This window comes from Macaca fascicularis, chromosome 6 (genome assembly GCF_037993035.2).
Source record: "Macaca fascicularis isolate 582-1 chromosome 6, T2T-MFA8v1.1".
Lineage (NCBI taxonomy): Eukaryota > Metazoa > Chordata > Mammalia > Primates > Cercopithecidae > Macaca > Macaca fascicularis.
The window spans coordinates 70,893,682-70,919,898 of NC_088380.1; the positions used below are offsets into that span (position 1 = coordinate 70,893,682).

The following is a 26,217-nucleotide window of genomic DNA, read 5'->3' on the forward strand; positions in this document are numbered from 1 at the left end:
AGGCCAATGGCCATATTAAACAAAATTATGAAATTAAGTAGCATGCTGCTATCCCTTCTTTCATTCCCTTCTCTGATGCTCCTCTCTACTTTCCCATCCCAGATACCCATTCCTAAGTCTCATAACCTTAGAATTCAACTAGTAGCCACTTAAAAACAGAGATATGTGTTAGTAATGCTCCCAGAAGTATTTGCATCTGAATGTTAATTTTTTGAAGACTAAAACTTTTAATCAGTTTCAAAAGCAGTAAAACTTTTAATCAGTTTCAAAAGCAGTATTTCTCAACCTTGGCTGTACATTAGAATTACCTATGGAACTTTTCAAAATGTGATGCCCAGGCCATACCCCCAGCCAATTAAAGAAGACTCTCTGGGGGTGGGGACAAACTATCATCATTCTTTAAAGTTCTCCTTGGGTATTCCACTGTGCAGCCAAAGTTAAGAATCATTGCTCTAGGGAAAGCATTTGAAAAAATGAAATTTCAAGCTAGTGAAGGAGATCTTTATGGGTGGGGATATATCATATTTCCCTACTGAGGTGGCCAACTGGTGAAAAAGCTCTTTTTATTACAAGAGAATACTGCATTACTAAATTAAAAAGGTCACTAGAGACTAAATTGCTAGGTCTTGATTTCAGCAAATTACTTGAATTCTATCTATAAATTATGACTAATAATTTCAATGCCTATCTTATGTAGCTACTGAGGATGATCAAATGAAATACAGTACCAGAAAATGTTTTAAACTTTACAATTTTATTATTACATAGCTGAGCAGTAGAACCACCTGTCACCAAAAAAGATTAGTGATACTGTGGTTACAACTAAAATATGGATTATTACCTAAAAGACTTGTCAGTCTGTTTAGTGGGCATTTACTTTAGGAAATCTAAGTGTCTACCCTGGAGCCTCAAAGTATAGTTCCTGAGCCAGTGGCACCAGCAACACCTGGAAACTTAGAAATGTAAATTCTTAAAGCTTCCCCTAGACTACTGAATCAGAAATTGTTGGTAGAACATAGCAATCTGTGTCCTAACAAGTCCTTCAGGTAACTCTGATGTGTGCTTAAATTTGAGAACCACACATCTAGCCAAACATCAGTAAAAACAGAATACGTATGAATAAAATCAAAGGATGAATATACAATATTTGTTATTTGAAACTTTAGAAGTTACAGTGCATAAGTATACTGGCATAAATTACTACTTTTAAAAATCTGCTACAGCTTTGTATTTCAAAACAATACAACTTTCCTTACACAGCCAAGATTTATTAATTAGCACCTGATTATAATCACTAATCCAATGGTAGCATATAAATTTGGGAGTCAGTAAATTACAAAGTACAAAATAAGTTTGGGTAAGGAATACAGAAACAAATTCTAGTAGCAATAGTTCTGGAAATAGTCATGATTTTGGGCTTGGATTTCTCTCTGAGGAAGAGTTGCAGCTGTATCTCAAAAATCACACGTATCCTGAAGACAACACCCCATAGCATCTCAATGTTCCTTTTGAGGCAAAGGAAGTGTTTCATCACTGACTCAGAGAAAAGACCATTACTTGGACTGAATCACCAATGTTTCCTGTAGCATTAGATTTGTCACTGGATCTGCTAAGCAACAGAAAAAGTTTCAAGCTCCTTATCTTAAAAGATCTCATAAGATCAAGCTATCATTATTGCTCTCAAACTCAATTAAAGCCCAAAGGTCTGGATATTAATAAAACACATGCAGGACAATAACAAGTGAGAACACTGAAAGATCTTGTGAGACTGCCGCCAAAAGTTCCTTGAGATATTTCTTGTTTTCTCTTTGCCACTTAAAAGAATTTTGACAGCCTCAAGACACGCAGCACCTCCTTGGAGAGATGAACATGGAGTATCCCAGTTAAGAACTGACTTTATCCCTTTTCCCCATCTAGCACTGCTGCGCCTGCAGGTCTCTGTTAAACGGTGGACAATAAATAAATAAAACACACACACACCCAAATATAGGTTGATAGTTCATGTAACAAACAGAGATACCATTTGTCAGATTGCTTATCCCCATATAGAAGGGGATGTGATAGTTTGCACAGCATATGCACATGAACTGCCAAAATATGGTGTGAAGATTGGCCTGACAAATGATGCTGCAGCGTATTATATTGGCCTGCTGCGGGCCCAGGCTTTTCAATAGGTTTGGCATGGATAAGATCTATGAAGGCTAAGCTGAGGTGATTGAAGATGAATGTATAATGTGGAAAGCACTGATGTTCAAAAGGGTGCCTTTATCTGCTATTTGGATGCAGGCCTTGCCAGAACTACCACTGGCAATAAAGTTTTTGGTACCCTGAAGGGAGCTGTGGACGGAGGCTTCTCTATCCCTCACAGTACCAAACAATTCCCTGGTTATGATTCTGGAAGCAAATAATTTAATGTAGAAATACACCAGAAGCACATCATGGGCCAGAATATTTCAGATTACATGTGCTACTTAATGGAGGAAGATGAAGATGCTTACAAGAAACAGTTCTCTCAATACATAAAGAACAGCATAACTCCAGACATGATGGGGAAGATGTGTAAGAAAGCTCATGCTGCCATAGGAGAGAATCCAGTCTATGAGAAGAAGCCCAAGAAAGAAGTTAAAAGGATGAGGTGGAACCATCCCAAAATGTCCCTTATATAGACAATAGACTTATTGACAGCAACAAAAAAACAAACAAACAAACAAAAAATAAAAAACAAAAAAACTGACTTTAGAATTAATCCTTAGTTTCTGAGTGAAAGCTAGGTAGAAATGACTTCTTCTTGAAAGGTTTCTTAACTATAAAATGAAATTTCATTAAGGAGAAGATGACTCTGGCTTTTTCTTGGGTCAAAGTTCCTAAACCCTAAAGGGACTTCACTTCCCTCAATCATAAGCTTCCTATATTTAAAGAACCTGGGGTTAAAAGTGAGGGTATGTGTAAGAAGAGCAACTTCAATAATTGATTCCTGCACTCTATATCCTAGGAAATATTTTCCACCTATTCAAAGTAAGCAAGATGGCTAGGTGTGGTGACTCACGCCTGTAATCCTAGCACTTTGGGAGGCTGACGCAGGTGGATCACTTGAGGTCAGGAGTTCAAGACCACCTGGCCAACATGGTGAAACTCCGTCTCTACCAAAAATACAAAAATTAGCCAGGCGTGGTGGTGTGCACCTGTAGTCCGAGCTACTTGGGAGGCTGAGGTGGGATAGTCGCTTAAACCCGGGAGGCAGAGGTTGCAGTGAGCCAAGATCGCACCACTGCGCTCCAGCCTGGGCGACAGAGTGAGACTGTCTCAAAAAACAAAAAAACTCAAAACAAAACAAAAAACAAAGTAAAAAAGAGAGGAGCTGGGTTTTACTTACCTATGCTAATTAAAATTATACTGTTTTCTCCTTGGCAAAGCTTTGCCCCACTCTATAAGAAAAGTAGCAACTCTAAACTTTCATCTCCCACATTAGAAAGGACAAACACAAATATATAATTGCCAAAATTAATTCCTTTTACTCATTCACTCATCTAGCACTTTGGGAGGCCACCGTTGGCCTCAGTAAGGTGCTCAATAAAGTGCATTTATTGGGTACCTACTATGTTTTGGATATTGTTCTAGGGGCAAAATGAGTCTACAAAGATGCACAGACTTCAGTGATGAGGACATGGATTCCATGTGTCTAGAACACTGGATTTGGTTTCTCTGTCAGCCAAGACCAGTGGTACACAAATTTGAGCGAGCATCCAAATCACCTGCAGGGCTTGTTAAAACACAGATTAATGGGCTCCACTGGAAGAGTTTCTGTTCAGTAGGTCTGAAATGGGGCACTCAAATTAGCATTTCTAACAAGTTTCTAAATGATATTGATGCTGCTGGGGATGGGGGGCAGACTTTAAGAACCACTTACCAAAACAAATGGCAGCTCTTCACACCATGCCCTTCATCTGAAGAAGGCAAGAGCCTCAAGAATGCTCATAATCACCCACAACCAAGCCTAATGTGAGTTCCCAGAACCACCTCCAGTATCTAAGACCAGTAGTTCCAGATCACGGAAAGAAGGATAAATAACAAGGAAGAGAAAGCTCTCCCTCCAGAGGCTTTTCTCTCTCCCTGTCTTTTTTTTTTTTTTAACCCCCTACCACAAGAAATCACTTCTATTTCTCAATACAAGTGTTATGGGAAAAAATGACACTCATCTAGACTTTTTACTTTCCTACTTCAACAAAATTATATTTTTTTCTTCCAAATTCAGTTCTCATGGCCTTTTTCCTCTTCTCCTTCTTTGTTTTTTTGTTGGACTATCTCCTTTCTGAACAAATAAAATCGTAGGATTGAAGGAACATTGAGAATTCATTTAATCCCTTCTTGGTCTCAGACAAGACTGTGTCTAAACCATCCCCAAATATAGCAATTTCAGTACAAAGACGAACCGGCTCTAAGAATTTCCATTCAACCTTCTGTCGCATACTAATACGCATCCCCTTAGCTTTCTTTTCTACAAGCTAATCCACCTCAACTTTAGACTATCCTTATTAGATTTCCTAAACTTTAAATTATTTTAATTCTTCTTTAATAAGTTCATTCCACCTTGCCTCAGGGCCTGAATTACGTACGTACTGTTCTAGAAGACTTTTTGTTGGAATATGCAAAGGGAAAAGTTAATTTATAGAATAAAAAGAATTGAACTGGATAAAAGAAAGATACACGTATAAATGCCACTAAAAAATAATGCAATGGCATATACTTGATCAATTAGTTGCACATATTTATTTATTTAAAAGTGGTAATGCCCTATGGCTTTAAAAACTTTACATTACAAATCACCAGCCATTTTACACATAAAATGGATGGGAACTAGAGATCTTTTAAAATATGTCACAAATTATACATAACCATGTTTCATGATACTTTACACAGTAGAGAACATCAATATATTATTCATCTTTTTTGTTTTTTTCATGTTGTATAGACTTTATATTGAAATTGGAGTTGTAGTTAATCATTGCTTTAATTCTGTATGAGATTAAAAATACTGAATTAGGCTGGGAGTGATGGCCCATGCCTGTAATCCCAGCATTTTGGGACACTGAGGCAGGAGGAATGCTTGAGGCCAGAAGTTCAAGAGAAGCCTAGGCAACACAGTGAGATCCTATCTTTACAAAAATTTTAAAAGTTAGCCAGGTCGTGGTGGCGTGCTCCGGTGGTCCTAGCTACTCAGAAGGCTGAGGTGGGAGGATCACTTGAGCCCCGGAGGTTGAGGTTGCAGTGAACCATGATTGTGCCACTGCACTCCAGCTTGGGCAACAGAGCAAAAATCTATCTCAAAAAAAAAAAATAGTAATAAGTAATAAAATAAAAATACTGACTAGATTGTATGATAATTATTTCTCTAAAAATAACCTCTCCAATTTAAGACTTGAAAATCAGAAGATGCAAATATAAGACAGGATGAAGTCTACATAAAAAGCATATATTTCTGCATAGTTTAAAAAAGGAGTATAGGTAATATATTGGGTGATTTACTTTATTTTAATTTTGCCCATTCTAAATATCACTATTTAAAATTTAATATTTGCTTCTGGAATGGTGAGGTGATATAGTCCAGCCTAGGCCTGAAGGACAGGTTTGTTTCCTTGCCTATCAGGATCAAGGTGTACGGTGGAGGCGATGCATTTAGTCTCCAGAGAGAAGGAAGATGCTGCTTGCACAGCACTTCTACTCACCAGTCCATGCAGCAGCAAGGGTGTTGGCTTTGAAGGAAGCCAACTGTCCTGCTCTCCCAGCCAGAGGTAAAGAATTGCATTGGTGGCCACTAGAGGGAGGAGGATTAGGAATAGAGTAAATTGTAGGGAAAAGGCACCCATGAAAAACGCACATGGGACAACCAACACATCACCAACCACCGCCTAGCAGCTACCTCTGAGGGACTGTAATGGGGTCAGTATACACCATTAACCCAGAACCCAGATACCAGTAATTATTGTAGTATCCCAGTATACAGTCCCTTAACTTTGATGGCAGGAGAAGGGAGTTTGAATAGGATTGTGGCAAACACACAGGCACGCAAACACACACAAGCACATAGCCGTACATTCTCATCTCCCATTACAAGAAGTTGCATCTGTGATGTCTGATTCTTGCTCATTTTCTTTTTTAAAACTTTTGATGTTCTTTACCAAGAATGTGTTCACGAAAGGCAAACAGCCCACCTTCAAGACAGTCTTGGGAGAAGCACCAGCAGAGACACTCATTGTGCCAAGATGTATTTTACCAACAAATCTGCACAAATTACATGAGGTTGAAAACAAATATAATATAATATAATTAAAGCAAAGTTTCTTTTGCTAAATTACAGCTTGAAGCAAACCTGCAAGAAATGTTTCCAATTAGCTTTTTTAACAAACACAAAGCATAGCTCCGAATGTGTTTTGTTCTCCATCTTGCCCTCTGGGTGGGCTGCCTAGTGGGCATCTTACCTCCAGCACAAGTAGCTGAGCATTCTGACCAAGGCTGATGATTCCATGTAAAGCCAACTTCATTATCTCCACTGCCAGTTCGAGTGATGGGAACATTGAACTTATACCTAATTCCCAAATTCTGTTCTTGAAGCAGAACCTGCCATTGAAAACAACTGGTGAAGACAATTAAAATACAATGAGCCTTCATTCAGATATTTATTATTCCTTTTGAAGAAGAAAATTTCAAAACAAGTCTTATAGGAAATTTAAGATAATATAAAACACATGCATTTATATCAAATTTTCACTTCCCATTTTCATGGGTATTTTGGAGCCATTGCTTTCATCTGTCTTGTTTGGTTATAAAAATTCTATTCAAGCAAGAGCACGATGGCCTTAACTTTGTACAGTTCTAACACCCTTCGGTAAATCATTTTACCTTTATTTACCTTAATTTCATCACCTGTAAAACAGAGATAGTAAAACCTGCCCCTTCCTACCTCACAAGGAGGAATTACAAACAGAAGAAATACAATGGCAAAGACGCATTTACCATGATGATGAGATTTTCTGAGGTAGGACCTAGAGCTTCCAAGGATTCTGGTTCATCAGTTGGTCTCTTGTAGTGAAAAGCTGTTCCAGCGACATCAAATTTCCTAGGCCAGTCAATAGTCCAGGCACCATTAATATAGTAATCATCTCCTTCAGATTTTAAAGCTAGAAAACAAATCACAATTCACCTAAAAATGTGAAACTTCATTTACCAAAGTGTCACTGATTAATTACTGCAATAAAGTATACAATGAATGTCGATTTCCACTTAGAGATATGACTCTTGACCATATTCTTAAGTACAAATTAAAATGGTGATTTTTCATGTGAATGGTAAGAAGATATTACTTAAGTATTTATAATGTCATTAATAGAAAGCAATGAAAGGTTAACCTGGAGGAATAAACATGTGGAATTAGCAAGGAAAATTATGAGAAAAGGAATAACTAGAGATGAGAGTTAACATGAGGGTGGGGAGCAGGCTTTCCTTTCCAAATATTGAAATAGTAATTAAATGGATATGGGGTAGGGATGACCTGTTGCACCTGGACACAGACTGATCAACAGAACACAAATCAAACAGATTTAAGAAATATACCCAAGTACATTTGGAATTTTGTTTATGATAAAGGACGTATCTTAAATTAGTAAAGGAAAGATAACAAGAAATGGCGGTAAGGCAAAAGACTATTCTTTTGGCAAAAAAAAATGCTGAATTTATATTTCATTCTTTATATAAGAATAAATGCCACAATTCAACTCCTAGGCACACATCCAGAAGAATTGAAAACAGGTACTCAAATACTTGGACACACATATTCGTAGTAGTACTATTTCCAATAGCCCCAAATCAAAACAATCCAAATGTTCATCAATGGATGAATAAACAAACAAACAGTGGTATTATAATGTAACAGAATGTTATTCAGCCATAACAAGTAATGAAGTATTGATAACAAGCTGTAATGTGATGAACCTCAAAAACATTAAGTGGAAGAGACCAGACAGAAAAGATCACATATAGTATGCTTTCATTTATATAAAATATCCAGAGTAGGTAAAAAGCCACAGAGACAGAATGCAGATGGGCAGTTGCCAGGGGATGGGGAATGGGGAGAATGGGGAGGATGGGGAGTAATCTGCTTAATGGATATGGTTTTTTTTCTGGGGTGATGTAAATGTTTTGGAATGTTCTAAACGCCACTTAATTGTTCACTTCAAATGGTTAATTTTATGTAATGTTAATTTCACCTCAATAAAAACAAAGTTAAAAAAAGAGAGAAAGGATAAATGCCAGATGGGTAAATATTTAAATATAAAAATACTTAAATCTTAAAATGTCAGGAGAAAATATAGAACTTTTTTTTCTCATAATATTAGGGTATGAAAAGTTTTTCTAAGCATGACAAAAAACTCAGAAAAAATGTTAATAGATAAACATGCATACTTTAAAAAAAATCTCTTACAAGAACTATACACACACACACACACACACACACACAGTTTAAAAGTACATGTGGCTGAAAAAGTATTTTTAGTACTAACATACAAAAACTCCTATAAACAAACAAGAAATAAATAAACATGTCAGTTTAATATTTTGTTAGTATGCTAGCTGATTGCAAAAACTGTGATTCATCAGTCCAGATAAACAAGTAGGCCAAAAGGACTAAAGGGTCATGGTACAGAGTCTCTGACTCTCTAGACCTCCAGCTCTTGTCCTTCATACTACAGACCATTGTCATCTCCCAACCCCCATTTGCCTGGCAAAAATATTTGTAGTTTCTTAACTTCAGATATGTTTTCAAGATTCATTTAACTGCCAAAAAATAAATCTAATTAACCTTTTGAGACAGGAACAAGCAAATAGAAGAACTACCTGGCCTTGAACTTTTCCCGAACTTAAAAATTTTTATTTTCAACTCTCACTTGCAGTGGTTTTCTGTCTAGTTTAAAACATTTGGTTTTATAAGGACATCTGAGACTGTCATATATGAAATAGTAAAAATAAAGATAAAAACAACTAAGCACGTTTGAATTCTCCTTCAGGTTGAGCTCTCACTTCCTTGTTTTTTTTTTTTGTTTTTTTTTGTTTTTTTTGTTTTTGTTTTTTTAATACAACTACTAAATGAAGGAATTCTAACACCTCTTGGCTGTTAGGAATATATAACTAATGGTGCCATAATGTAGCTCAGAAAAATGCCAACCATTTAAGAGGCATTAAGTAAGAATGACTAAAGGAAGATGATGTGGCATTATGAAAGAGAATTACCAGAGAGGGAAAAAGCTGAGGCTAGAAATCTTTTTCTTTTGAGTATTATTGATGCAGAAAATAATTCAGAATTATGGTGTAAAAATAAAGGAGTCTTCTTAAATAAAAGAAGAGGCTGATGATACTGGTGTTCTGTCTCAAGACACACTCTGGATGTACCCTTATTTTTAAAAGCTTTCAGAGAAAGGGAATGGTATTTTAACTAAAATAAAAACTCATTTAGGTCTCACTAAGGGTTTCTGGAGAGACTAAAACCATCTCAAAGGATTAAACATCAAATAAATAGAACTTCTACTCACTTTCATGTTGAAATAACTGGTATTAGACTTGCCCTCCCATTGTAAATAATCAGAAAACTCACAAAATATGTGAATCAGCTATTCTCACGCATTGAACAGGACTGTGCAGAGACCATGATCTCCACAACTTTCTGCTTGGAGACACTTTCTTTAGGTGGAGAACCCAAGCAGAACATGGTGGTCTCACCACGTGAAGAGAGGTCAGAAACTGGGAAGGCTGACATAGCTGGAATATGCAGGACCAGAGAACAAGAGCGGAGGGAGAAAATCTGTGGCTGAATATTGATCTGCATATGCATAGGATAAAATTACATAAAGTCAGGCAAAAAACTACTGTGGAGCAGTAAGCAGAACTACTGCATTTCAATCACCAGGCCATTCAATAGACACCCAAGAAGAATCATACTTTTGTAGGAGAGCTGAGCAAGGTCTAGAATAAAGAATATTCTGGATTTACCCAAACAAAGCTCAAAAGCAAGCATCAAAAGGATCAAGCCTATCTACAAGTTACTTAATACCCTTTAAAGAAATAAATCAAAATCCAGGCTCTCAACAAAGAAACATTCACAATGTACAACATCCAATGAGAAATTACTACCAATGTGGAAAAGGAGGAGAATGTGATTCAAACAGGAAGAAGGCAAAGCCAAAGAAACAGACCCAGAAATAACAAAAATTATGGAATTAGCAGAAAATAATTTTCAAGTAGCTATTATATTCAAGAACTTTAAATGAAAACATCAATATAATGAGAAGAAACATGATGACATTACATGTATATACACACATATTTGTAACAGATGGCAACTGAGATCTATACAAAGAAAGGAATAATGGTAAATATGTGGGTAAATGCAAAATAATTTTGCTTGTTTAAAAATTGTTTTTAAAGATAATTGGCTCTTTGAAACAAAAATAATAACCATATATTGTGGGATTTATAACATATAAAGAAGTAAAAAGTATTAAAAAAAAAACAGCACAGAGAATGGAATGGGACAATGGAAGTAAATTGTTGCAAGGGCCTTACACTATATGGTGCAATATTATTTGGAAATGTGCACTTGAGAAGAATGCATATTCTGCTATTTTTGGGTTAGTATACCATTAATGTTCATTAAATTAAAGGATGCAACTATCCTTTGGTTGGATAGTTTTTTCATGTTTTTTATATTCTTACTTGCTGCCTTCTTGTTGAAGAATTACGGAAAGAATTATGTTGATATCTCCCATTAGAATTGTGGATTTGTTTACTGTTCTTATTAATGGCAAAAGCCGCGATTACTTTTGCACCAACCCAATAGTTTGTAAGATTTTTGCTTCATTTATTTTGAAACTATGTTTTAGGTGTGTAGACATTTATGATTGTTACATCTTCTTGATATATTGAGCATTTTATCATTTTCAAACGTTTCTCTATATTCCTGATAATATTCTATGACCTTACAAAATGGTGCAATATTATTTGGAAATGTATTATGATAAATTAAAAATGCATTTTGTAAATCCTAAAGCAACCACTAATTAAACAGAGCAAAGAAGTATAGCTAATAAGCTATTTAGTAGAGATTAAATGGAATACAATAAAACCCATGGTTAATCTAAAAGAAGACATGAAGGGAGAATAAAAGGGAAAAAAACACCCAGGACAAACAGAAAAACAGCAAGATAGTAGGCTTAAACCCAACGATATTGATAATTACATTAAATATAAATGATCTAAACAAGAAGTCACCAAACTTACGACCCACCTCCTGTTTTTGTAGATAAAGTTCTACTGGAACACAGTCACACCCATTTATTTATTACCTATGTCTGCCTACACAGGGCAATGGTAGAAGTGAATAGTTGTAACAGAGACTATAAGATTTACTGTCTGACCCTTAACAGAAATAGTTGCCGACCCCAACCCCCCACCAAACTAAAGACTATAATTTAAAAATGCAATGATTGTTAGACATAATAAAAAACAAAGATCAAACTACATGTGTCCTAAAAGAAACAGATTTTAAAGACAGACGTACCTACATATGAAAAGTGAATAGACAGAAAAAGATTTACCATGCAAACACTGATCAGAAGACAACTGGGGCAGCTAGATTGGTATCAGATAAAACAGACTTTGGGTCAAAGAATACTTTTAAGAGATGGGTATCTCACTATGTTGCCCAGGCTGATCTCAAACTCCTGAGCTCAATGATTCTCTTGCCTCTGCCTCCCGAGTGGCTGGAATTACAGGCATGTGCCACCATGCCAGACTGGTCATAGAATATTATCAGGAATATACAGAAACATTTGAAAATGATAAAATGCTCAATATATCAAGAAGATGTAACAATCACAAATGTCTACACACCTAAAACATAGTATCAAAATAAATGAAGCAAAAATCTTACAAACTATTGGGTTGGTGCAAAAGTAATCACGGCTTTTGCCATTAATAAGAACAGTAAACAAATCCACAATTCTAATGGGAGATATCAACATAATTCTTTCCATAATTCTTCAACAAGAAGGCAGCAAATAATGGTATACTAACCCAAAAATAGTGGAATATGCATTCTTCTCAAGTGCACATGTGCTAGACTATAAAAAAACCTTAACAAAAAAACTAAAATCATATAAGGTGTGTTTTCTGTCCATAATAGAATTAAACTAGAAATCAGTATCAGAAAAGTATTTGTGAGACACCAAAATATTTGGAAATTAAATAATACTTTCTAAGCCATGAGTCACAAGATAAATAAGGAAATATTTAAAACTTCATAAGGAAAATACAATGTATCAAATGTCTGATGAAATTTATAGTAAAAAAATGCTTGTTTTATAGTAGAAAAAAGATTTTTAATCAGTAATTTAAGTTTGTATCTTGAGAAGCTAGAACAAATAAGAACAAATTAAACAAAGTGAATAGAAAAAAGAAACAAACAGAAGAGTGTGAATCAATGTAATGCAAAATAGACAAACAATAGAGAAAATCATTTAAACCATAAGCTTGTTCTTTAAAAAGATCAATACAATTAATAAAGCCCTTGTTAGGATTACCAAGGTAAAGAAAGAAGACACAAATTTTCAATATGGAAAATGAAAAGAAGAGCCATTGTTACAGATCCTACAGATATTAAAAGGATAATAAGAAAATATTATGCATAATTTTATGCCAATAAATTTGAAAACTTTGCTATAAAAATTCCCACATTAAAAACTTCCCACAAAGACAACTCCATTCTAGATGGCTTCACAGTTGAATTCTATCAAGCATTAAAAAATAATAACAATTCTCTCCAGACTCTTCCAGAAAATAGAGGAGAAAGGAACACTTCTCAAGCCATTTCATGAAGCCAGGCTTAACCTAATACAAAAACCAGCAAAGAAATCACAAGAAAAAGACTCTAGAAAAATATCTCTCATGAACATAGGTCCAAATATTCTTAATAAAATATTAGCAAAATTAATTCCAGCAATATATAAGAATAATAATAGATCATGAAAAAGTGGTTTATAGCCCAAGAATATTAGATGGATTTTACATTTGAAAATCAATCAATGCATTTACTGTATTAACAGAAAAAGGGAGGGTAAAACCCAACCTAATCATGTCAATAGATTCAGACATCTTCAATACCTATTCATGACTAAAATCCTTAGAAAACTAGAAATAAAAGGGAACATCCTCAAACTGACAAAGAGTCATTACATAAATCTTCTAGCTAATGTTATATTTAATGGTTAAAAACAACAAGGAATGATTTGCCTTTAAGATTGGTTGAAAACAAAAGGCTACCTAGTTTCCTTATTTATTCAACATTGTACTAAAGGTCATGAACACTACTATAAGGTAAGAAAAAACAAAGGGCATAAAGATTGGAAAGATAGATGTAAAAGTGCCTTTGTTCGAGGATGACATGATAATATATAGAGAAAATCCAAATGAATTTACAAAATAACTGTTAGAAGTAATATGTGAGTGAACCAGGTTTCAGGACATGAGGGCAATATAAAAAGAAATCAACTATATTATTACATAACAACAAAAAACTGGAAATTAAATTAAAATACAGTAGTATTTACAATAGCACCAAAAAGCATGATTAGATTTAACAGAACATGTGTGCAAGACCTATATACTAAAAATGAAACATTGGTGAAAAAATTTTAAAAAGACCTAAATAAATGTAGAGGTAAATCTTTTCACGTATTAGAAAACTTAATATTTTTAAGATGTTAATTCTCCACAATTTAATCTATAGATTCCATATACTCTCTTTTTGTATAAAAAGACTTGTCTCAATTGACAAGTTCATGCTAATATGTATATAGAAATACAAAGACCTAGAAAAGCAAAAGTAATTTTGAGAAAGAGCACATTCAAGGACTAATGCTTCTGGATTTTGAGACCCACTGGGAAGTTTGATTACTCAATACAGTGTGGTGTTGGTTTAAGAACAGAAACCTAGATCAATGGGTGAGAAGAGAAATAGACTCATCCATGTATGCTTAATTGATCTCTCACAAATGTGTCAGGGTAATTCAATGGAAGAAGTGATAGTCTTTTCAACAAACAGTGTTACAGCAATTGAATATTCATATGAAAAAATGGAACATCAACCCTTACTTTATACCTTATATAAAAATTAACTTAAAATGACTACATGTGTTTGTTTTTCAATTTTATTTTTGAATTTCATGCATCTTACATTTCTTATCATAGTTTCAAGTCTTAAGTTCATTACTCTAAGTGTTAAATCAAAGGACAGGGTGTTACTCAAGTAAATAAATAATTGTTCTTCCCCAAATAGATTTGCCTGGTTGTCTCTCCCTCTCGTAGGTATCAGTCGTAGTATGCACAATACATGTCTTTAATGACTGTATTTTGAATTTTATTTTACATTTAATGAATATATTTTATATTTTGTAGACCATATATTTAAACATAAAAATAAAAACTATAGCTTCTTAAATATTGAAAACTATCTTTTCAATCTTGGAGCAGGCAAAATTTCTAAGATAGGACATGAAAGCACAAACTATTAAAAAATTAATAAATTGAATTTCATCAAAATTAAACTACACTTCAAAAAACGAAGAAGCAAGCAGAAACCAGGAGAAAATATCCATAAAATATATCTGACAAAGACTTCTATCCAGAATATATAAAGAACTCATAACTCAAAAAAAGGAAAAAATGTTTAAATGGGTAAAATATTTGTGTAGACACTTCACTAAAAAAATCCATATGGGTAAAATTAAAAAGACTGACAATACCAAGTACTGACAAGGATGTAGAGCAGTGGAACTCTTCTATATTACTGAAGAAATATAAAATAATACATCCATTTTGGGAAACATTTTCATACTTTCTTTTTTCCAGCTTTATTGAGGTATAACTCACAAATAAAATATTGTAAGTTTAAGGTGTGCAATGTGATGATTTGATATACATAAACATTGTGAAATGAATACCACAATCAAGCTAATTTACATATCCATAACTTCCTACAGTTGCCTTTTTTGTATGTGGTGACAATAAGCTCTATTCTCTTAACAAATTTCAAGTATACAATACGTTTTATTAACTTTTAAGTATATTAAGTATATTAGATATGCAGAACTTATTCCTCTTATAACTGAAAGTTTGTACTCTTTGACCAATATCTTCCCATTCCACCTTCTCCCTGCCCCCTCGTAAATACCCTTACACTCTCTGTTTGACTTTTTTAGAATCCACATGTAAGTGAGATCATACAGTATTTGCCTTTCTGTGTCTGGCTTATTTAGCTTAGCATGATGTCCTCCAGGTTCATCCATATTGTTGCAAATGAAAAGTTTCCTTGTTTTTTTAAGGCTGAATAATATTCTATTGCATACGGATAAAACAAGTTTTTGTATCCATTCATCTGTTGACAGATATTTATGTTGCTTCCATATCTTAGCTATTGCGAATAATACTGTAATGATCATGTGAGTGTGGATATCTCTTTGAGATAGTGGTTTATTTTATTTTACTTATTTTTTTGAGACGGAGTCTCGGTCAGTCGCCCAGGCTGGAGTGCAGTGGCGCGATCTCGGCTCACTGCAAGCTGTGCCTCCGGGTTCATGCCATTCTCCTACCTCAGCCCCCCGAGTAGCTGGGACTGCAGATGCCCGCCACCACGCCCAGCTAATTTTTTTGTATTTTTAGTAGAGATGGGGTTTCACTGTGTTAGCCAGGATGGTCTCGATCTCCTGACCTCGTGATCCGCCCACCTTGGCCTCCCAAAGTGCTGGGATTACAGGCATGAGCCACCACACCTGGCCCGATTTTTTTTTTTACATATAAAATAACCCAGTGAAGAATAAGCTATAAATTATAATTTTTCTCTTCAGCATTGTACATGTGGTCCTATAAAACTTGGAGCTTACTTCATTTTTAGCATGAAAGTGATCTACCTCAAAGCAGCATGCATTTTCCTTCATGGTATGGTGCTATTTTTCCTCATCAACTAAAATCTAGCAAACTAACATACCAGTCTAACATACCAATATAGTTCTTTGACATGGCAACTTCTCTGACTTCAATGTGAACAGAGCCTCTTGGTATCTGCACCACTTCCATGTAGCCTGGAACACAGAAGACAGCCAGTATTAAGCAGCCTTGGTCAGGAAATGAGAATTTGGTAACCATTCAATACTAATAGTTTCCTTATTATTCCATTCTTTCTTTGACTTTGCATTTTATGAGTTATGAAATATGGGCAAATTACCCTTTGGGTTCACGAACACATTTTAGAGAAACAGTATTTAACAGTCTTTTTCTCTAAAATCATCTCAAGATATTTTAAAAGCCTCAACACGTATAATAATGGTTCCTTTTCTTCCTCAGCACATGCCCCTCATATCAATGCTCTGTGAGAATGTACACCTTAAAGAAACATGGCTAAATGAAGTTAAGCAGGGAGAATATTTCCTTAAAATATCTTACATGAAGCCACGTTTGACACTAAAATGACTGAAAGCAATTTGGGGAAGAAAATATTGTCTCCCTAAATAAAGAAATTTGAAAAAAGGGGGTAGAGGAAACCAAGGGTTTTGGCTCCTCCCAGTACACCAGAGGTGTGAGGAAGAGTTGTCTCTACATACTCACCTCCCCTGGGCAGTGAATCATTGAAGAACCCTTCAATGGCATCACATGTGCTTCCGTCCCCTCCACAGACTCGACATCTATCTTCCCTAGCGTCAGATCCCAAAATATTATCACAACCTACGTGCTGAAAACACAGAGGAATATTCAGTGTGTCAAGAGAGAAATTATCGGAATCGTAACCAATCAAATACATATAACTTATTTATTTGCTTGTTTTTCCAGTAAAGAAAATAAAAATAAGGTAATCCATGAATAAAAACCATACTTGGGTCTTTGTTATTTGAAAAACTTGGATACTGCCATAAAAATGACTTTTTCTTCAAGAAAATAAAGTACCCCTTGCCCACAGATACATAAACACACACAAATATCATACACAAACTGAATCATTATCAGATATATTTGTAGACAAGTAGCCAGAAGGATAGAAAGTTTTCCAAGAAATTATGAGACTAAGTAAAATGGTGCTTTTTATCTCATCTTTCTCAGTTTGAAGCACTTAATTTGTGCTTCTCTTTAAAGTAAAACAAAACCAGACAAGTAAAAAAATTTATGAAAATAGTGGTTTTTGTGGCTTTTCTTATTATGACACAATCATACACAGATCTAGGAAAATAGCATGGATTTGCTCCTACAATTCCCAACTAGTCTGACTAATTCCCTAAAGCAAATGCTTTAATAAGATAAAGACTAACTCCACAATGAAAACCATTGTAAATGCTTCAAAAGGAGATAAAGTAGGAGAAGCATTACTGTTTCACACTTTGAGGAAAATTTATGCTATGAAATTTATCAAATAATCTTCCAAAAGAACATATGGTAGGCATATGAATAAGAGCTGAATCCTCATTCTCTCTCTTTTTCTATCATTTTGTTTGTAAACAGAACAGAAGAATAACGGAAATTAAAATCCAAAATATTTTCATATTTCTGGCAATTACTGTAAAAATAACTAGAATACCAGAATAAAGCACATTTGTATGGTGCTTGAATATGAATGGGTCATTTTACCTTTATATATTTTATTATTCTTAATGGGAATTGAATTTCTCTAAAATATGGCCCTCTTTTTTTAACAAAATTAAACATAGTGTTAAATAGGAGTTAATGAGAAAAAGACAAAAGTCTCAAAAACCCCAACAGAAAGGAGTAAAATCTGAGCAACCTTGCATTCTCCATTGATGCAGATATCCAGTGAATCCGCATTGCACTGGGTCCCATCGATCACCGCAGGAGCACGTTCAGTGTAGAAATTATAACCTTCAGCCAAGCAGTTTAATGCACAAGGTTTTACCCCACCTGGACAAATACAGTAGAAGATAAATAAGTGGAGTGGTTGTCCTAATGAAGAGTGATTCAGTATTATCCATAGCAAATTTATAATTCACGTAGACATAATTCCCTGCTTACATGCCTGATTGTGTAGGTTTCTTTCCTCCTTTTCTAAAATTTCACCTTTATTTTAATTGGTTGTGCAACTTAAAGGGGGACTTAATCAGCAGTTTTCAGGTTTAAAAGTTTCAGGTATTTCCATTATATATTTGTAATATATATTTAGAATGTATTTTATATTTCTTGTTCCATTATATATTTATAATTTAGGTAAAAAGGGATCATAGTGAAGGTAATTGAATGTTTTTTAAAAAAAAATGAAAGAAAAACAATTTTTTCTGAGATGGAGTCTCCCTCTGTCGCCCAGCCTGGAGTGCAATGGCGCCATCTCGGCTCACTGCAACCTCTGCCTCCTGAATTCAAGAGATTCCCCTGCCTCAGCTTCCTGAGTAGCTGGGATTACAGGCGCCTGCCACTATGCCCATCTAATTTTTGTATTTTTAGTAGAGACAGGGTTTCACCATGTTAGTCAGGCTGGCCTTGAACTCCTAACCTCAGGTGATCCACCTGCTTCAGCCTCCCAAAGTGCTGGAATTATACAGGTGTGAGCCACTGCACCGGCCAAGAAAAACAATTTTTTTAAAAAACCTAAGAAAATAAACTTTAAGGATGCTTGCAAAAAGAACCTTGTCTAACAAATAGAAGTTTCTGCTACATATGTTACTGAAGCTGATACAAAAACTCTGCTACATCAAGCAAGGATGTGGTAGTTATAAAATAAAATAAAACTAAATTTGTACCTGCCTTAAACATATCATAGTCTATGAACCTGGATTTAGCAAGGATATAAATTTTTATGATTAGCAAATCAAAACTAAAATTAACTATAACTTTAAATTTGAATAATTCTCATCAAATTAATCAAAGATAAATATAAAATATAGTATTACATTTGAATAATTAAAACACTAATTTTCTTTGTGAATAAATACATATAGTAATTTGAACATTTTCATTTTGTCATTGAAATTTGTGTTAAGGCTGAAGTTAAAAATAGGCTTAACTAATAGAAATTTTAAAAAAACAGAGTACATATCATAACTACAGGATATTGGAATAATAGCAATAAATGTGGAGTTACTGTATTAAAAGCAGCACATGATAAAGCTACTATTTATAAAAATGTAATTATTGACTAAATCATGACTTAAAATATTTTCTTTTGTACCTCTATTTCATCACTTTGACCATATCTAATTATGCTGCTAAAATTTCTCTTTGAAATAAAGACTACTTTTAATAAAGGAAATAAAGCAGAAAGATGAAATGACGTGCCTGCATCTCAGTGAAGTTTTTAGAAATCATGTTTCTGCAGGTTGACGGTAAGTAAAGAAAAAAAAAATAGACTGGGTGGTAGAGTCAATGATAAATTAGAGAGAGCATATTCCAATAAAGGAGATCACTGCTACAGTTGAATGTTGTTCAACTGTACAGCTGAATGTTGTTATGCAAGAAGATAGTCCAATATTGTCAGTCTGTTTTTTCAAGAAGAGATGAAAACAAGTTTTTTTCCCCATCTAAACTCTTCTTGTTTTTAAATGTAACAACTGATCCAAAGTTTTGTAAAAAAAAAAAAAAATACTGTAGGAGGCTAAAATATGTATGCAGATAAGAACTGGTCGCTAAATTGCCAACTTACAACCTCTGGCCTGAGTCTATATTTTCTTCCATTTTCAATGTTTCTAGGCTATAGAGCTTCTATCTAACTTATAATGTGATTTTTAGCCTTAGGTTAATGATTAATGATTAATTTTGCCATACTGAGCATAGAAATAACAAGTAATAAATAAAATAATTTCTTCCCAAACTGATAACAAAACTACTTATATTTATTTTTATATGATTCTCATGAACTAAATTACCCTAATTGTCCATGAATCTTAACAGAAATTTCTTCATTATTACCTAATACAGTTCTTCTCTTATTTTTTATCGTAATGCTTTGGAATTTAATATGGCATTTTATGCATTAGGCTTTTAAAAGAGAAGCTGAGTCTTCTGTTTATTCCATTTTAACATTAATTATGTAAGGTAATATTTGATAGGCAGGACATATAAATACTACGGTTATAATCCTTAGCCCACTATATTATGTGATGAAAATGGGAATAAGTTTCTTGTTTACTGCTGAAGATGTGTTCAGCTTCTTCTGATATAATGAGCTTTCAGAAAAGGTACTAGAGTGACATCAGCAAGATGGTGGAAGAGGAGCTTTCTATTGTCATCTTCCTGCAGAAAGATCAATTCTGACAGCTACTTATAGACAAGTGTACTTTCATGGGACTCCAGCAGAAAAGTTCCAGCATGCCATTGGAGAAAAAAAAAATCCCCAAACAGATAAATTGAAGAGGTTTAAGACCAGTTTCACTTCACCTGTATCACACCTCCCTCAAGGAAGCACAGCTCAGTGAAAAGAGAGACTCCCTGCCACCCTCCCCAGCCTGTGATTCTCCCACAGGGGAAAGTGAGAGTACAGAGAGTAAGCACCAAGCTCCCCTAGCTGTGTGGGACACTGCCTAAGAGTCCTACTGTTTCCTTGCTTCATCCAGAATACTGAGGTGATCAGCATGGCTAAGTGGTTGGAAGAGCCTGGGAGTAGAGGCGAGAGGCCATAGGCCCAAGTAACCACTCCACGGACTCTGTTGGGAAGCCAACTCATGAGCCATTTAAGATGTTTTGCCTATGGGCCACCTCACAACTAGCCAACAGTTGCGTCAAAAACTCTGCATGCCCCATCCTCCCCAAACTGCTATATGCCAGCTGCCCAAGCATGCTCCCATAGATGAAAGTGTAAGCATTTTATGCAGACAGCCACCACAACTTTGTAGGATTGGGAGAAGTCACGACTTGAGCATTTAGGAAACCACCCTAGAAAAAACAAACAGGAGGCTCTTAGCACCTGGTTCAGCTTTGTGGAATCCAGAGAGGGGAACATTCTTAAGAATTCCTCCCCAAGACAGAATAAGAGGTGTGGAGTAGGCACATCCATAGAAAAGGTCTGAGAGAGCCTCAGAATCTTTAACTGGGCTGTATGGTGAAGATATTTTTCTCTGGAAGCCAATCAGTAAAGACTGCATTCTCCAAATGCAAAGACAGCAACACAATACTTCAAGGAACCAGAATAAAAATCAAGAAAACATGATACCACTGAAGAAACATAGTAATATTCCAATAACCAACCCCAAAGACATGGAGATCAATGAATGGCATGAAAAACAATTCAAAATAATTGTTTCAAGGAAGGGGAGGGAACTATAAGAGAACACAGACAACTTAATGAAATCAGAAAAACAATACATGAACAAAGTGAGAAGTTCAATAAAGAGACACAAATCATTAATCAAAACAGATTCTGGAGGTGAAGAAAACAATGAATAAAATGAAAAAATGCAATAGAGAGCATCAACAGTAGACTTGATCTAGCAGAGGAAAGAATCTATGAACTTGAAGAGGGGTCATTTAAAAATCTGCAGTCAGAGGAAAAAGAATAAAAAGGATTTATGGGACATCACCAAGATAACTACATTTTCACATTATAGGAATCTTACATGGAAAAGAAAGTGGAATAGGCTTATTTAAAGAAATAATGGCTGAAAACTTCCCAAATCTAGAGAGCAATATGGACATTCAAATACATGAAGCTCAAAGATCTCTAATAAGGCTCAACCCAATGAAGACTTCACACACATTATAATTAAACTGTCAAAAATCAAGGACAAAGAATTTTGAAGGCAAGAGAAAAAAGATTCATAACATACAAGGGAACTCCATAGGTCTATCAGCAGATTTCTCAGCAGAATCCCTGCAGGCCAGAAGAGGCTGATAGCTACACTAATTTGTGAATGGACTACAATATAAAAAGATAAGACTATAACATCAAAAATATAAAATAGAAGAGTAAAAGTGTCAAATTTTTGTATATGATTGAAGGTAAGTTGTTAACAGCTTAAAACAGACTATTATAACTATAGATTTTTATATTAGCTTCATGGTAATCACAAAGGAAAATACCTATAGCAGATATATATATATATCTGCTATATATATATATATGAAATCAAAGCATACTACTACAGAAAATCATCAAATTACAAAGGAAGACAGCCAGAGAAAAATAAAGAAACAAAAAAGTCTATAAAACTGCCAGAAACAATTGACAAGATATAAGTAGTAATTATTGAAACATAATTACTATAAATGTAAATGGATTAAATTCTACAATGAAAAACAAAATGAATTTTTTTTAAAAAAACAAGACAACTCTATATTGCCTACAAGTCACTCACTTCAGATTAATAACACACATAGACTAAAAGTGAAGTGATGGGAAAATATATTCCATGGAAACAGAAACCAAAACATAGCTGGGAAAGCTATACTTCTATCAGGCAAAGTAGGCTATTAGTCAAAAACTGTAACAAGAGACAAAGTCAGTATATAATGATAAAGGAGTCAATTCATGAATTCAGTACAATTTACCATTGTAAATATGCACCCAACATTGGAGTACCTAAATATATAATGCAATATTAAAATACAATGAGAGAAATAGACAACAATTCAATAGGAAGATACTTCAGTAGTCTACTTTCAACAATGGATAGATCATCCAGACAGGATCACAATAAGAAAAAGATGCGCTTGAATTATACTTTAGAGCAAACAGAATGAACAGACATACAAAAAATTCCACCCAGAAGCATCAAAATATACTATCTTTTCAAGCCCACACAGAAAATTTTCCAGGATACATATATGTTAGGCCACAAAACAAGTCTTAACAAATTTAAGATTGAAATCATATCAAGCATTTTTCTGACCACAATGGTATAAAACTAGAAATCAGTTACAAAAAGAAAATGGGAAAATTCACAAATATGTGGAAATTAAAGAATGTGCTCCTGAACAATCAATGGGCCAAAGAAGAAATAAAAAAGTAAATTTAAAAGTATCTTATGACAAGCAGCTAGGTGTGGTGGCTCACACCTGTAATCCCAGCACTTTGGGAGGCCAAGGTAGGTGGATCACTTGAGGTCAGAAGTTTGAGATCAGCCAGGTCAACACGTTGAAACCTAGTCTCTACTAAAACTACAAAAAGTTAGCCAGTTATGGTGCTATACATCTGTAATCCCAGGTACTCGGGAGGCTGAGGCAGGAGAATCACGTGACCCTGGGAAGCAGAGGTTGCAGTCAGCCAAGATTGCACCACTGCCCTCCAGCCTGGATGACTAAATGAGATTCTGTCTCAAAAACAAACAAACAACAAAAAAACAAAACCAAAACAAACAAACAAAAAACCTTATGACAGGTAAAAACAGAAACACAACATTCCAAAACTTATGAGATGCTGCAAACGCACTACAAGAAGAAAAGCTTATAGCAATAAATGTCTAACATGAAAAAAGGAGAAAGATTTCAAACAAACAACTTAACTTTACATCTCAAGGAACTAGAAAAGGAAGAATAAACTAACCCCAAAGTTAGAAGAAGGAACAAAATAACAAAGCTCAGGGCAGAAATAAATAGAGAAAAGAAAACGAATTGAAAAGATAAACAAAACTGAGTTGGTTTTTTTGAAGATAAACAAAATTGACATATCTTTAGCTACACTAGGAGAGAAAGAGAAAAGCCTCAAATAAAAATCAGAAATGAAAGAGGAGACATTACAACGGACACCACAGAAATGCAAAGGACCATGAGACTACTATGGACACTTATATGTCAACAATTTAAACTAGAAGAAATGAATAAAGTTCTAGAGACATACAACAAAGACTGAATCATGAAGTCTGAATAGAAAATCTGAACAGAACAATAATAAGAAGAGAGACTGAAACACTAAAAAAAAAAAAAAACAAAACACCTCTCATCAAATAAAAGTGCAATATTATACTTCACCAGTGAATTATACCAAACATTCAAAGAAGAATTAAGACCAATTTTTCTTACACTCTTTCAAAAACATTGCAGAGAAGGAAATACTCCAAATGCATTTTATGAGGGCAGCATTACCCTGATAACAAGCCGGACAATGATACTAACAGAAAAGAAAATTATAGGCCAATATCCCTGATGAACATGGATGTAAAAGTTTTCGACAAAATACTAGCAAATTAAATTAAATAGCAAATTAAAAGGATCATTCAACATGATCAAGCAGGGTTTATCATGATGATGCAAGGATGATTCAACATACACAAATCAGGCACTGTAATACACCATGTTAACAAAATGAAGGAGAAAATCCAAATGATCGTTACAATAGATGCAAAAATAGCATCTGAAAAAATTCAATATTTTTTCATTATAAAAATTAAGGATAGAAAGAATATACCTCAACACAATAAATGTCCTATATGACAAGCCCACAGCTAACATCGTACTCAGTGATGAAAGGCTGACATTTTTTCCTCTAAGATCAGGAACAAGGTAACGATGCCCATTCTCACTATTTCCATTCAATATAGTACTGAAGTCCTAGTCTGAGCAAGTAAGCAAGAAAAAGAAACAAAAGGCATGCAAGATGGAATGGAAGAAGAAAAATTGTCTCTGTTTGCTGACAACATATTCTTATACATAGAAAACCCTAAAGGCTCCACCAAAAGCTGTTAGAACTAATACCAAAATTCAGTAAATACAGACACTAAAATCAACAAACAAAAATCAGTCCATTTCTATAGGCCAACAATGAATTACATAAGACAGAAATTAAGAAAATAATCTTATTTATAATAGCATCAAAAATAGGTATAACACTGATGAAAAAAATTGAAGAACACACAAATAATGGAAAGATGTCATGTGTTCACGGATTGGAAAGATCAATATTGTCAAAATGTCCATACTTCCCAAAGTGATCTATGGATTCAATGCAATCTCTATCAAAATTCCAATGATATTTTTCATAAAAATAGAAAAAAAAATCCTAAAATTCATATGAAACTAAAAAGACTCCAGATAGCCACAGCAATCTTAAGCAAGAACAACAAAGCTAGAGGCATCACAATTCCTGATTTTGAACTATATTACTAACCTGTAGAAATCAGAACAGTATAGTATTTTATTAAAACAGATAAGTAGAGCAATGGAACAAATATTAAGCCTGAAAATAAGCCCATGCATATATAGTCAACTAATCTTTGACAAAGGTGCCAAGAAAATAGAGTGAGGAGAGGATAGTCTCTTCAATAAGTGCTGTTGGGGAAAATAGATGTTCACATGCAAAAAAGGAAAAAAAAAAAGAAAGAAAGAAAAAGAAATTGGATGTTTATACCATACACAAAAATCAACTGAAATGGGATTAAAGAATTAAACATAAGACTACTAGAAGAAAACGTAAGGGCAAAGCTCCAGCACGATGGTCTTGGCAATGATTTCTTGGATATGACACCAAAAGCACAGACAACAAATGCCAAAATAAACAAGCAGGGCTATGTCAAACTAAAAAGTTTCTGCACAGCAAAGGAACCGATCAATATAACGAAAAGGCAATCCACAGAATAGGAGAAAATACCCAAAACATATAAGGAACTCATACAACTCACTAGTTTAAAAAAAACAACTAATTAAAAAATAGGCAAAGAATGTGAATAGACCTTTTTTTTCCCAAAGAAGAGATACAAATGGCCAACAGGTATATGAAAAGGTGTACAAAATCACTAATCATAAGGGAAATGCAAATAAAAACCACCATGAGATATTACCTCACACATGTTAGGATGGCTAGTACAAAAAAGTCACAAGATAATAAGTATAGGTAAGGATGTGGAGAAAAGAAAACTCTTATATACATTATTGGTGGGAATGTAAACTAGCAGTGCCATTATGGAAAATAGTATGCAGGCTTCTCCAAAAATTAAAAATAGAATAACCATATGATCCAGCAATCCCACTTCTGGGTATATATCCAAAGGAAATGAAATCACTATCTTGAAGAGATACCTACACTCCCATGTTCACTGAAGCATTATTCACATTAGTCAAGATATGGAAACAACCCAAGTGTCTGTCAACAGATGAATGGATAAGAAAATTGTTTTATACAGATATATAGAATGAAATATCATTCCATCTTAAATGAGAAAGAAATACAGAAATGCTGGGGCACATCATGCTGAGAGA

At 34.4% G+C, this 26,217-nt stretch overlaps 1 protein-coding gene across 17 annotated transcripts in view; it reads right to left on the reverse strand.

Moving 5' to 3' along the window:
* Positions 1 to 26,217, reverse strand: part of ADAMTS6 (ADAM metallopeptidase with thrombospondin type 1 motif 6) — a 330,357-nt gene that overhangs the window by 54,227 nt on the left and 249,913 nt on the right. For 8 of the 17 annotated variants that reach the window (XM_015451548.4, XM_065546321.2, XM_065546319.2 and 5 more), the window contains 5 exons: positions 17,870 to 18,003; positions 16,705 to 16,828; positions 16,101 to 16,181; positions 7,012 to 7,175; positions 6,477 to 6,615 (listed from right to left, as the gene is read on the reverse strand). In XM_015451548.4, the coding sequence (XP_015307034.1) occupies positions 6,477 to 6,615; positions 7,012 to 7,175; positions 16,101 to 16,181; positions 16,705 to 16,828; positions 17,870 to 18,003 (642 nt within the window). Of the gene's footprint in view, positions 1 to 5,723; positions 5,813 to 5,877; positions 6,280 to 6,455; positions 6,632 to 7,011; positions 7,176 to 16,100; positions 16,182 to 16,704; positions 16,829 to 17,869; positions 18,004 to 26,217 lie in introns of those variants that run through there. The other 9 variants (XR_012413697.1, XR_010587386.2, XR_012413700.1 and 6 more) reach the window with 8 other exon arrangements.